Source organism: Pangasianodon hypophthalmus, chromosome 1, assembly GCF_027358585.1.
Source record: "Pangasianodon hypophthalmus isolate fPanHyp1 chromosome 1, fPanHyp1.pri, whole genome shotgun sequence".
Lineage (NCBI taxonomy): Eukaryota > Metazoa > Chordata > Actinopteri > Siluriformes > Pangasiidae > Pangasianodon > Pangasianodon hypophthalmus.
The window spans coordinates 8,340,554-8,354,729 of NC_069710.1; the positions used below are offsets into that span (position 1 = coordinate 8,340,554).

General features: G+C 37.6%; 1 protein-coding gene across 3 annotated transcripts; it reads left to right on the top strand.

Annotated features, from left to right (window-relative positions):
- The first annotated feature begins 1,019 nt into the window (after positions 1-1,019).
- si:ch211-261d7.3 (nuclear apoptosis-inducing factor 1) lies at positions 1,020-12,671 on the top strand. Of its 3 annotated transcripts, XM_026913475.3 has the most exons (4): positions 1,024-1,171; positions 1,682-2,165; positions 7,331-7,753; positions 8,313-12,671. In XM_026913475.3, the coding sequence occupies exons 2-4, from the start codon at positions 1,925-1,927 to the stop codon at positions 9,089-9,091; spliced, it is 1,443 nt and encodes a 480-aa protein (XP_026769276.3). In that variant the 5' UTR covers positions 1,024-1,171; positions 1,682-1,924; the 3' UTR covers positions 9,092-12,671. The 3 variants fall into 3 exon arrangements, with proteins under 3 accessions (XP_026769277.3, XP_026769275.3, XP_026769276.3); XM_026913476.3 differs by having other exon boundaries at positions 1,020-2,165; positions 8,319-12,671; XM_026913474.3 differs by having other exon boundaries at positions 1,023-2,165.
- The last annotated feature ends 1,505 nt before the right edge of the window (positions 12,672-14,176 follow it).

Consider the following 14,176-nt stretch of genomic DNA (forward strand, 5'->3'; position numbering starts at 1 on the left):
GAACACATTAAATTAAGAGTTACTGTACCTTTTAAGGAAGGGAACTGGAAAGTCCTGACTGATTAAGGATTTAGTTTTTTTTTAATAAATCATAAAAAAAAAAAAATAAAAAAAACTTACTTGCAGAAGAACTACTTTACAGGCCCAACACATATTACATATGTGTTGGGCCCATAAAGTAGGTCTTCTGCAAGTGTTAGGTAAGTAAATCTAAAAAAATATATATATATTTATTATCTTTTTTAGATTTACTTATCTATTTACTATTTAGTTGCAAGGTTAAAGCCCTAATGGAAAAAAGAAGGCTTATCACATTCACATACTGAAAAGACCTCTGGATCACAGCTTGTGTGGAAACCAACATCTGTCAAAGGAACAACGTATTTTTATGTTGGGTTATCCACAAGTCCGTTTTCTTTTGAAAAATGGACCTATTATTTAAATAAGTAAGTAAATTCTTGCATTCTATGGTGTAGTATTTCTATATAAAATGAATTGTTGTTCAAGTTTATTAAACAGATATATTTATAACATTTCTAGTATACAGACTCGGGTTTTTTATTCGCAAAAATAGTTAACAGTTAAGTTTTTTTTTTATTTGCAAAAATACAAGATTATGCAACCTAGAAACATTCATTATAGAAATTCACCATTAAAAATTTAAGCTAGCACTGAAACTGAAAAAAGATAAATAAAGAGTGAATTAAAACAAAGACAGGAAAAAACGAAAGGAGCCATGGGAAAAGACAGAATTACACAAAAATTTGTGTAAAATGGCACAAAAAGTGCAGTCTTTTTATTATTATTATTATTATTATTATTATTATTATTTATAGATGTTTGAATAGAGTCTATTGTTTGGCTTCAGTTTCAACGAATGTCAATACAGGCCTAGAATTACTATATTTACATTTATGAATAAAATAAATGTATGCCATAATAACAATAATTAAATTAATGACAGCATATTAACTGTTTTTGCTGTTGTCGACTCTTAGGAAATGTGTATAGCTCATTGTTATGATCAGACGTCAGGGCTGATGTGACGTCACATTTATGCGACAGCTCTCCGACTCTGTACATGTAGCCACAAAAGATTTTCAACATAGACTTTACGTTTTTAAGGTAGCTTTTTAATTCTTTCTGTGAGTTATATACCATCGGCACAAAGGTGAGAAACGACGTCGCTTATTCAGACAACATTGTTTTTGATAGTTACGGTGAACACGGTTTTAGTCAGTCAGCGGTGTTCATTTGCCAATTACAAGCTACGGTTGCTAGCTAGCAGTTAGCTTAGCTAATTTATGCCGGATGCCCATCCATTGCGGATGTGGTGCAGAAAAAAGGAGCACTTATGCGACAGATTAAGTACAGGCCATGGTTTAATTCACCTTTTTGGGTGTGTTACTCTGGCTGTGTTGTGTTGCTTATTGATTTGTTTTAATATTTAATAGGTTTTATCAGCTCAGATTTTACCCCTTGTTTTCAGATCCGACTTCCCTGAGATGAGCTCGATTGCTCACTATTGGCGCTGCATAACACCTTTCTCATGTCGATTACTTTTACATCTCGATTTTTAAACATAACTTTTTTTTTTTTAATTTAAAGGTGGATGTTAATTTTTGTGAGTTCTGAGACAGGGTCACACAGTGAATTTTAGTCCAATGTTTTTTTTCTCCAGAATATATGCCTCCCCAGTTGGTCCAAAGCCACTTATGTTGAAAGACAGTTTGTGTCCTCTATACCAGGAAATAGTTTTCCCTTCAGCTGCACTTTTATAGCTACATTCTTCAGTCACCTATCACTTTGGAGCTGGAACATGACTTTAACTGAGGCAAATCATGCAGTGTGCACACTCAGTGAACACTAGTTATGGCTGAGTGTGATGGCACTTTTGTGAATGGTGCTGCATCGGCTGTGACCCATGAGTGAATATTATGAGGAGGGCGGGTTGCTGTATGAGCGCTCGCCTCCCATGCACATTAAAGTGGAGTCGCCTGAAGGTGCCTTCGGAGGTCGTGTCTCGGAGGATGGCTTCCCCCGTGAAGACGATGACTCCGAAGGCAGCTGTGATCACGCTGGCCTGCCTTTCAACGTCGTGGTCGTGCATCCCAACATTGTTGCTCCTGGAGTGGCTTCTGATGAACTGATACCAATTCAACAAAGTAAGCTGCACCTATCCAGTAATTTAAGCACTTTGAAGCTGCCAGTAGGCCTTCACCATCAGATAGGTGACTAATCGAAGGCATGCAAATATTTCAAATTCAGATGGTGGTCTTCACAAAGATTTGTTCACAAAAGGTTTACTGGATATTAGAAAAAGTAGTAATTTGTTTTAAGGTTGTCAGTTACATAAGTCAGTCACAATACAATACGTCTACACATTGATAGGTTTAAGACAGGCTATCACAAACATACTTTCACTAATTGTTTCCTTTAACTCTCAGTTGGGCCTGTTGCGATTAAAAAAAAGTTCATCAGATGATCTATTGCCATGCATATAATTACGATTAAAGTGTTAATTAATAACTGTATTGTACTGTATTGTAGTGGTTATACCATAACCACTGTGGGAAGTGGTTGCTCAGTGGTTAAGACATTGGACTTCTGATCGAAAGGTTGAGAGTTCAAATCCCAGCACTGCCAAGCTGCCACTGCTGGGCCCTTGAGTAAGGCCCTTAACCCTCAACTGCTCAGTTGTATAAATGAGATAATTGTAAGTCGCTCTGGATAAGGGCGTCTGCCAAATGCCATAAATGTAAATGTCTTGTCTTAAAGAGTATGTAAGTTAATTACAAAGTTGGTTTTACACAATTTTTGGCCTGATTTTGCTGTCACTGACAAAAAAAATCACACACCATAAAAGACGACTTTGGTTGTGACTTGAGATCGATTGTTATTACAACACATAATGTGATATGCTCACCAGCAGCCGATTTAATGCCACCATGACCAAAGACAGCCAACAACGTGCTGGTCATGTCAGAAATTATTTTATTCCTGACACTGCCAGCAGGAGAACAGCATAGGATGACTTGGAACTTGAAATGCAAAATGTCATGTTTGAGCAAGAGATCATTTAATGTACTGATCATTTAAAGTATTGCTCATATTAATAAATACAACCTTGTCAGCTTGCGTGCCTGGACAGAGAAAATGCTAATGGACAGAGAAAAATATCCTTATTATATTAAGCTCCCTTTGAAGAATGAGTCCATACTCTTTTACCCAGCCAAGAACAGCTCCAAACTCTTCTTTGCCCTTTAAAGGGTGTTTTCTCTAAGTATAAGAATGTATGAAGACAGAGAGAATACATTATCACAGAGTTTGTTATAGAATTTGGCCAAGCTTTAATTGGAAAAATCTCATACACTGTGACAAATAATCATCTTAAAACATAGTGCAAGTAACAACTGAAATAATTAAGCAATATTGCTCAAGCAAGACTACTGTTGTACTGAATATCAGTACTGCTGTGATTCGGCCATACAATAGCACAGTTGTGAGTGTGATAATGCTTTTATACAACAGTTCTATGAACAAGAAATTAATATCAAGTGACTGACATTTCAGACACAATAGTGCAAAATAGTTCCCAAAGAAGTCACAGCTGGACAGAGTGTTGTGTGTAGCCATGCAACACACAGACTGACTGACAGCCAGTAGTAAGTGTAGTAACGGTTTCAATGTAATTTTCAATTTCTGTGTGATACAATCAGTGAAATATCCCAGTGCTATTATACTGAATATCAGCTCTCTTGGAATGCTGTTTATACAATCAAATTAGTGGACTAGAACTAACTGTGGTATAACTGAAAACATTTTACTGACGCACCCAAAATGGTTACTAGGTTTACTGTAGCAGTAACTACAGATGGGTGACAAAGGTAAAAAAAAAATTGTCTTACACTGACACAAGTGTGCTGGCATGGTTCGGGAGTCACTGAGTCACTGCAACTCAAAACAGAGTTACTCTGACTGATCACCTTCATCCTATGATGATGCCTGCTTAGATAATATCATGTGGAAGAATGGTCTTCCATACCTCCAGTCCAGTTCCAGACACTTGTAGAATCTGTACTAAGGCATATTGAAGCTGTTTGGGTGGCTCCTGGTGGCCCAACACCTTAGTAAAACTTTATGTTGTTTTTTTCCTATAAAGCTGCAGTGTGTACGATTTTTAGGATTTTTTTAAATAAAAAAAACATTACTGAGTCAGTGGACCAAAAAAAAAAAAAACTGTCGATAATTATGATTTAGTTGAGCCGATGTAAGTCTCCCTGACAATCCTGTAATAATAATTCACAGTCAGCACTGTGTTAGGGCAGTCGGTTCAGAATTAACAGGAAATTTGTATACATACATCAAACACCAGCTCAGATATTTTGAAGCACCATGCCCTGACTGCAGACATGAAAGATGTTTGGCTTCGATCCAGGAAAAAGAGAGAGTAAGAGCGTGAGAGACCAACCAAATGGGAGTCAGTGATTTTTAGGTGTTTTTTTTTTTTTTTTTGCTTAACAGATAAGACATTTATTTGTTCTTTTATTTGGTGGGAAGCTAGAGGTGATAGTCAGCAGATTTCTTCTTGTAGAATTTGTATCAGTATTTGCAAGTTGTAAAGTTGTTTAGTAAGAGAACTCATGATAGCTGGCTAGTGACTAACATGAGGTGTTTGTGTTTCTCTATTTTAGTATTTCAGACTCAGGTGTGTTGGGTGAGAGTGAGTGATCTGGGGCATCTGCTAGTCTTGGTGTGTATATTATTTATTCTGTGTTTTAGCTAACATTCTAACACTGTTTAGCTCATACCTGTTCAGCTCAACATTTTTGACAGGCTGGAGGACAAATATACAGAGTAAATTAAAAAAATACACCCAGAACACAGATTGGGTAATAAAAATACACACATAGGAAGTAACAAGCGGTGACAGTTTTGTTCTCTATTCTGTGATATAGATACACTATATGGCCAAAATTTTTTGGACACCTGACCATCTCACTCGTATGTTCTTATTGAAGATCCCATCCCAAAGTCGGTCCCCCTTTTGTTATAATAACCTCCACTGTTCTGGGAAGGTTTTCAACTATATTTTGGAACGTGGCTGTGGGAATTTCCCATTCATCCACAAGAGCAGGAGAGGTCAGGCACTGATGTTGGGTGAGAAGGACTGGTGTGCAGTCTGCATTCCAGTTCATCCCGAAGGTGTTCAGTGCGGTAGACACAAGCCTACATAGCAACAGGTAGCAGAGTAACCAATAGGTTCTGCTCTTTCACCTTGGACTCATGTAGATTTGCACAATTTTTTTTTTTATTCTCATAACAGTTCTGTAGTACTGTGGACATACTACTCTTATGTGGTTTGGGGTGTGGTCTAAATTCTCTCTAAACGTCTGTGATTCTGTGAACGTCTAAATTCTCCAACTTGTGGAGAAAGAACGCAATAAGACTGAAGTTCTTTTAGTAACTCAAGCCATCTGAGTCCATTCAGTTAAATCATTAAGAAATCATTCATATTTGTTCAATGTGTTTCAGTTTGCCCTGATATGCAGCCTGATCATGCCACCATATAAGGCAGACAAAAACGAGCAATTTAAAAATAGTTAATAATCATTGCTATTTTGTGTTATGTTATAAAATTATTGTGTGTGCATAGAAAAAGACTCATTTTCACTCCACCCAACATAGACCCATAATACTGCATGCAGTAAATGGCTGGAATCTACCCAAAATTGACTCATTAAACTGATTGACTCAACTTATATACTGAACAAGAGAGGAATTAATCTCCGAAAGATTTACTGACTCAGGGGAAACAAAAAAAAAAAAAAGTAGGGTCTGTGACAGTTCTTGAATGTTTAAAAAGACAATGTCGCACAAATATATAATCCTATGTAAATTCTGTGTTTGATAATCATATATAAGTGCTATTTGCTGAGTTGCTCCTACAGGAGTCGGTAAGCCTTCATTCAGTGAATGCAGTTGCAAAGCCCCTAAGCAGCACCTGAATGAAAGAAATGACTGCATAAACAATACTGATTTGTTCATGTTAGTGAATCTTTCAGAAGACTAAAACATATCTAAGCATAACCTATTTTCTTCCAAAAACTTACATCCTGCAGCTTTAATATGTTACCCATTTCTATGTAAATAAATAATTTACAATTCTTTACTAATGAACTAAATCTTGATCTACATGTTTGTAGGTCAGTAGTCCATAGACTACTGAGAGTGATATGAGAGTGCATGGATTTAATTGAAATTTATCATCATGTTTACAGACTATACATAGAGTTATATAGAAACATACAGTCGTGGACACTAACAATTGCAACTGGCACAAAATATTGTGGTTATTTGCTTATTTTTTCTGCCTATTATTATTGTTTATACTTAAAAACTATTTCTAGTTGCAGAATTTAAAACACACTCTTTGGTCATAAGAACAATCTTATTTTAGTATTATCAGCAGATTGATTCCCTTTATTAGGTGATTTTCTTGTGATGGAGCAGAGTAAACACTAAAGCATGCTCTTAGAAGAAGTACTCTTAGCCCTCCAGAACCTGAATTTGAGATCCCTCAATCCCATGACCTGGTTAATTTCTAAAATGCCAGTATTGGTTGTGGGGAGTGTTTGTCACAAAGCTGAAAGAACACCATGAATACAGTAAAACTTCAGAGTGTGAAGTCATTGTGATGGCTCAGTCTCTTCATGGCCTGTTTACTTGGTATGTGGGTCTTGCTTTAGTTAAATAGTTTTTCTTTCTTTTCTTTTTTTTTTGTCCTGATGGACAAACATTCTACTGGCAGCTTTAAAGTTTGGGGGTCAGATGAGGCAACCACAAAGTCTTGGTGTGCATTATTGTTTTATGTCCCATAACAAATTACTAAGCAGATTTGCTATTTGTTATATTTGTATTTTAATGTTTTTGATTACCTTTTGGCTAATGTAGTAGTGGCAAACACAAAAATGTGTTGCTTGTCTTTATTGACATTTCCACTTTGTTTACACATTTTTTATTGCGATCTTTATTTATTTCTCCACTAGTTGGCCTTTAATACTTTCCATAAATAAGTTTTAAATATTAGACTGAATGCACTTTATTAAACCAACACATCACCATTGCTAATCTGGTTATTTTTATAAAATAACAATAAAAGTCCAGCTCTCATGCCAAATTTTCCCATATAATCAGTTAATATTTTCCACCCTGGTAAACTGAGCAACTGTTGTGGTAGCTGTTTACTCTCAGCTCACTTATGGCATGCTTTGTAAAAATACTCACAGTATACAGCAACATGTTTAATACATTTGCTTTTCACCATCAGACAGAGGTGTTTCGGCAGCGCTGGCTTCAGGGGGTGCAGGTAAAAGGAAGAGTAGGTTTAGCGGTGCTGAATTGGAGGTGCTGGTCTCAGAAGTAACCCGGTGCGAAGGGGAGTTGTTCGGCCCAGCCGGCAGACTCAGGCGGCGTGAGAGAGAGAGAATATGGGCTGGAATCTTGGATCGTGTGAACGCTGTGTCCCGAGTTCCACGCACCCTTCGGGAAGTAAAGAAACGTTGGGATGACCTGAAGAGACGCAACGGTGGAAAGCTGGCAGATGCAAGGTTCCGCTCATGGCTTCCATCCAGTAGAGGGAGTGCAGTTCTGGGAGGGCCTAGCCAGTTGAGCCCCAGGTTTCACCAAGCCCGACAAAAATTGAGTACAAGGGGAAAGGCCAGTTTCACCTGTTTGTCTGACACTGATCAAGGTGAGGAAGGTTAACCCCTTGCATAAAAATTAGATTTGCATTGTTCAGTTTGTTTTCTTTTCCAGTACAGTATTTTGTGTTTTCATGTGTCTTTTCTTTTGCTGGTGTAATAACATGAACATAAGTGTACCTTTGGAAATGTTTCCCCATAGTAGGACACATCAATATATGAATGTTTGTAATATAAATAAATTATTTATTTATTTATTTTTTTAAATATACAAAGAACAACAAATGGACACTTAATGCACTTGATTTGTAAGTGAATTCATTCATTTATTCATCTTCAATAGCAGGGACTACTGATGCAGAAATGCTACCCCGCTGCGCCACTATGCCACCCCTCTTTCTACATGAACAAGTTTTATAACTACCCAGTCCATTTTTTCTTGAAAATTTGAATTGGCCACCTTGAAACCCCCTGCTGCATTTCTGAATTAAATTTATTCACTACCAGTGTTTCTGTTCAAGTGTGTTGCCATGTCACATGGTGTTCTAAAATAGGGAAAGTTTATGATCTTGGGGAAATAAATTGTAACTGAGTTTCCTTCTGTTTCAGTTACAGGTGGGGATGGTTCTGAAAGAGATGGCTTTGAAAAGGAGGATGAGTCTCATGAGCAGGAAGGTGATGAAGGAACCAATTGTGAAGGTGTAGATAACAGCATGGAAGACAAACTGGGATTAGGCCTTGGGTTAGGAATAGTCCCGGCCCCAACATCTGAGCGCTGGCTTCCTCCTTCACCACTCTATAGTGCCCCCTTCCTGAATGGTACTCCTCAGCCTAGTCCAGAACCATCACTTGGAGCCCATCAGGGCCCCATTGAGCCTCCTCCTTCACGCAGTTCCTGGCTGGAGGATGAACTTCGGGGACTAGGGGAAGCAGCTGTGCAGCTTGGAGATCGCCTCGAGCAGAACTTAAGGGAGTTTGGTGAAGGTTTCAGGCGTGACATGCGGACACTTGTGGCCTCACAAGAGGCTCTGACAATCAGCTTACAGCAAAATAATGTGCTCTTGCAGAGACTTTTGGGTCTTCTTGAAATGCAGCAGCAAACGCAGCCTCCACAGCACCAAATTCCACATCATCAGCTTCCGCAAAGATTGTCTCAAGAACATTTGCAGCATCGACAACAAGAAGATCTACCACAGCAAATTTTATCCCAGGAGCTTGAACAACAAATTCAAAATGCAAGTGAACAAATATCAACAGCTGCTACTTCTGTACCCCTACCCCCAGATATTTTAGATGGCACTTCCCAGCCTGAATCAACAACTGAGAGGAATGCCCAGAGGCCATGTCGGGGTAGAACAGGAGACCACAGACGGAAGCGTAGGCATTAGATATGTAAATTGTCCTGAAATACTGTTTATTTCTACAAAGGTTTTATATTAAGATGTTGCAGATTAGTAAGAACGTTTTATGCCATGTAAAGCTACATTTTGCCTGTTGCAAAAATTATGCTATTAAGTTATACGTAAAAAGATTATAAAATTGAAATTAATGGGTTATTCTGTGTTAAATGGCTGTGGAATTTAGTAGAATTAGTTTACACAACACAGCATGGAATATTGATTTACTAGAAGAAAATTTATTTTGGTGACAGGTATGAATTGCCTAGAAATCAAGGTTGTCTTTCCATATAAAAATCTACATGACAGAACACACATTCCCAACCCTGGTCCTGGAATACCCTGTCCTGCACATTTTAGTGTGTTTACTGCTCACTAATCAGCTAATTCACACCTCTTCCTGAGTTGAAGTGTACTTGTGTGTGCGCGCTTGTGTGTGCTTGTGTGTGCTAGTGTAAAGAGCAGGGCAAATGCTAAAATTTGGACAGAGGGTTTTCTAGGACCAGATTTGTGAACTTGTGTGATAGAAGATTCACATACAAAAGATGTGGTAACCAGAAAGGTATAATTATAGAACTGACATGCAAAGTCTGGTTAACTTACAGCATGGTCTACTATTATATACACTCACTGTCTATTTTATTAGGAACACCTGAACTTTCAAGCATTTATCTAATCAGCCAATCATGTGGCAGCAGCACAATGCATAAAATCAAGTAGATACAGGTCAGCAGCTTCAGTTAATGTTGACATCAACTTTAAGTATTTCAGAAACTGCTGTCCAGTTTCTGTGAGATTGTACGCAAGATAGCCTCAGATTCCTGTTTTTTGTCTGACAGGAGTGGAACCCAATGTGGCCTTCTGCTGTTGTAGCCCATCCATCTCAAGGTTTGATGTGCATGCTGAGATGCTTTTCTGCTCACCACAGTTGTAAAGATGAGTATTTGAGTTACTATATCCTTCCTGGCAGCTTGAACCAATCTGGCCATTTTCTACTGACCTCTCTTATCATCAAGGTGTTTCCACCCACAGAACTGCTGCTCACTCAATGTTTTTTGTTTTTCACACCATTCTGTGTGAAAGTTTCTGAAATACTCAAACCACCCCATCTGGTACCAACAGTCATGCCATGGTTGAAGTCAGAGATCCCAGTTTTTCTTCATTCTGATGTTTGATGTGAAAATTAACTGAAGCCCTTGACCTGTATCTGCATGATTGTTTGCATTTCGCTGCTGCCACATGATTGGCTGATTAGAAAACTGCATGAATGTGCAGTTGTACAGGTGTTCCTAATAAAGTGGACAGTGAGTAGTTTCATATATTAAGAGTATGAAAATGCAGTTTAAGACATTGTAAATGTCTTCACTGTAAATGTCTCCCTCTGCTCATTGCTGGTGGGCATTTGTGTTGCCTCTATGGATCTGGTTATGGCTAATATGTATGTGTGTTAAATACATTATATATACAATGTATTTATAGGGGAGTACTTTTTAACGTCATAGCCAGCCATAAGAATAAACTGTAGAATGTGCATTAGCTGTTGACTTGGCTAATTTGCTCAGTCTTATTGGCAAGCTACCTAACTAAATAAGCAAGAAGCTGTTGAAAATTTACATTTTGTAAAATGTTTGGTTATTATTACAAACAATGCGCCTCATTTATCAAACTGGATACAAACTAATTTATTTGTGAATCATTCACAAGAGCTTTTACACAAGAAATTTGGTATTCGTGAAAATCCAAGTTTTGTGTGCGCCCCTTTAGGAAAATCGGTTGTGCCATGAACATGCTTGGTAATTTACAAAATTACCAATTTATAAAATTTACATGTGATTGGCATTCATTGACACACCCACTTGAATATGAAGAATATCAGCGTTAACTAAAGGTTTGTCAATCTGGCTGGAATTTTTAGTTTGGTTTGACCTATGAAAAAAATTTACACACAGCACTACTACGAGATTTAAAAACGAGGCCCAATACTTATAAGTATTGTTTAGTTTGTGATGTTTAGATGGAAGGTAGAGGTCTTTTAGCTTGGATTTGTTGTCAGTTATTTTGAAAATCAGGCTAACCTTGGCTAATTGGCGTTCAAGCAATGGCAGTAAATGCAGTAAGTGACTTTGCTGCCAGCAGTTTCCATAATAGTAGAACAGATGTCTACTATTCAGTTTAAATTGTGTAAAACATTTTGGGTTGTATGTTGCCTCTTACCATTTTGTAATCATGTGGTGTGCTGCATAGCATAGCATATTCCCAGCGTAGTGGGAAGAAGCAGTGCAGTTGGGATGGCAGAAAGACACATGAGCATTTATAGTTGAACATTACATGTTTATAGACCCACACAGTCTTTATGAGGATGAAGGAGTAGATACATGCGAGTAGGAAATATATTTAAATATTTTCTAGTCATGATGTACCCTTTAAAGCAAACCCTTCGAAGGTCAAAATTTTCATGTCCCACTTCACATCACTATATTTTTTTCAGGTAACATAACCATGGTTCTTACTATATTAAAGGGCCTGTAAAACATTATAAGTCAAGATTCTATGTTTTCTTAAATGCTAAAATTCTGGGATTTACTTGAAGGGTTTGTTGTTTCTTGTTTTGTCCAACTTTAAATTATTTGATGGCCACCCTTAAAGAATCTTTCCATCTAGGTAACATTTTCACAAACAAATATTCAGAATATTGACAACAGTTGTTGTCACTTTATATCCCTATATAATGTGACTACGAGATCCGTACCCAAACCTCTTTTCTGCAGGTTATTTGACATGGAATAACCCTGATGCCATTATATCTTCACTGACATGTTCTAAATATATTCTTAAGTAGCACATTATTTCATTTCATTCACCACTTCCTGCCTTTATTTGTTCAACCTTGTGTTCATTTAATAATTGACACGTTAAACAACTTTTAATGGTTATGTTTGGGCAAACCCAGTAAGTAGCTTTTTTCAGAGACAAGATGTGAATATCTGATGTTGAAGGATATTTGTATTGTTTAATGGTTAATTTAAATGCTCTATAAAGAGTGCACTATTAGGTTACAAGGAAATATTTTAAATGAAATGAATAACCACTTCATGCTCTACTATATTCTCTGCATGCAGTGCAATGTAGATTCAATAGATCGTTGAATATATTTTGTATATTTATAGCCACATCATGTAAATAAGAAAGATCTTTACCTATAAGACATGTCTGGATATAAACATGGATTAAAGGGGATGTCAGCTAATTAAGTAGCTTGTCCCTTACAGCAATATACTGTATTTTAAACATTGAAATAATGTTTAAGAGGAACATATATATTAAAAGACAATGTTATCTGCTATATTAAATACCTTACAAGTCATCTGGTATAAACATGTTTCATTGTGTAAAATATTCCCTGGGGTCAAATGCTTAAATGCATCAAATATGTACATCTATCACTATGTTGTCAACAAATATGATATTGAGATTGTGATATTGAAATATGATACTGAAATTGTGACAGGGTAAATTAATAGACATAGACAATGTTGGACATAACATCTATTAAGATCAAACATTTATTCAATACTGTCTTTAACATGCCTCTGTTGACTTCCCCCTAAGGACTTACCTACAGTATATCCCAGGCAGCCACTTAATAGCCCAAGGATGAGGAGAGAACTACAGGGAGTGATTTTCCATTCAATTAAAATGTTATCATTGTAGTTAATGTGGATTTGCATCTTGGAAATACATAGTTATATTAGCTTGGCAACTATAGCTAACAGAAAAGTAGTTGTAGTAATAATAATAAGTCATGTATAGATAGAGTACTTATATACATATTTACTTTTGAAGAACTGTTTTTTTGTTTGTTTGTTTGTTTGTTTGTTTGTTTTTACCATTTTTAAAAGGAAATTAATGGTAGGTTCTGCTCCTCAAGCTTATACTGTATATACATTGGCTTATTCCCTTGGGCCTCCGGGAGCTAATCAAGTAAAAGAACCATAATTATGGAATTTTAAAGATAAGTCTAGGATGGCCAATAAAATAGTATGGATTAGCATCTTTCAATAGGCTGTGGTGCATATACACCCGTCTGCCATAACATTAAAACCACTGACAGGTGAAGTCAATAACATTGATTATCTTGTTACAGGGGCACCTATCAAGGGATAGGATATATTAGGGAGCAAGTGAACAGTCAGTTGTCAAAGTTGCTGTGTTGGAAGCATGAAAAATGGGCAAGTGTAAGGATCTAAGCAACTTTGACAAGGGCCAAATTGTGATGACTAGATGACTAGGACAAAGCATCTCCAAAGCAGCAGGTCTTGTGGGGTGTTCCCGGTATGCAGTGGTTATTACCTACCAAAAGTGGTCCAAGGAAGGACAACTGGTGAACCAGTGACATGGTTGTGGGCGCCCAAAGCTCATTGATGCACATGAGAGTGAAGGCTAACCTGTCTGGTCCGATCCCATAGAAGAGCTACTGTAGCACAAATTGCTGAAAAATATGATAGAAAGACTATGATAGAAAGGTGTCAGAACACACAGTACATTGCAGCTGTGTATGGGGCTGCATAGCTGCAGACCAGTCAGAATTCGCATGCTGACACCTGTCCACTGCTGAAAGTGCCTACAGTGGCCAGGTGAGCATCAGAACTGGACCATGAAGCAACGGAAGAAGGTGGCATGGTCTGATGAATCACGTTTTCTTTTTTACATCATGTGGACAGCCAGGTGCATTTGGATTGCTTAACTAGGGGAGAGATGGCACCAGGATGCACTGTGGGAAGAAGGCAAGCCGTTGGAGGCAGTGTGATGCTCTGGGCAATGTTCTGCTGGGAAACCTTGGGTCCTGTCATTCATGTGGATGTTACTTTGACACGTACCACCTACCTAAACATTGTTGCAGACCAAGTACACCCCTTCATGGCAATGGTATTCCCTAATGGCAGTGACCTCTTTCAGCAGGATAATGCACCCTGCCACACTGCAAAAATTGTTCAGGAATGGTTTGAGGAACATGATGAAGAGTTCAAGGTGTTGGCCTCCAAATTTCCCAGATTTCAATCTGATCAAGCATCTGTG

Coding starts and splice junctions, on each gene's coding strand:
- si:ch211-261d7.3 (XM_026913474.3), top strand. CDS start 1,925: ATGAGTGAATATTATGAGGAGGGCGGGTTGCTGTATGAGCGCTCGCCT. Junction 2,166..7,330: donor ACTGATACCAATTCAACAAA/GTAAGCTGCACC, acceptor TTTCACCATCAG/ACAGAGGTGTTTCGGCAGCG. Junction 7,754..8,312: donor TTTGTCTGACACTGATCAAG/GTGAGGAAGGTT, acceptor CTTCTGTTTCAG/TTACAGGTGGGGATGGTTCT.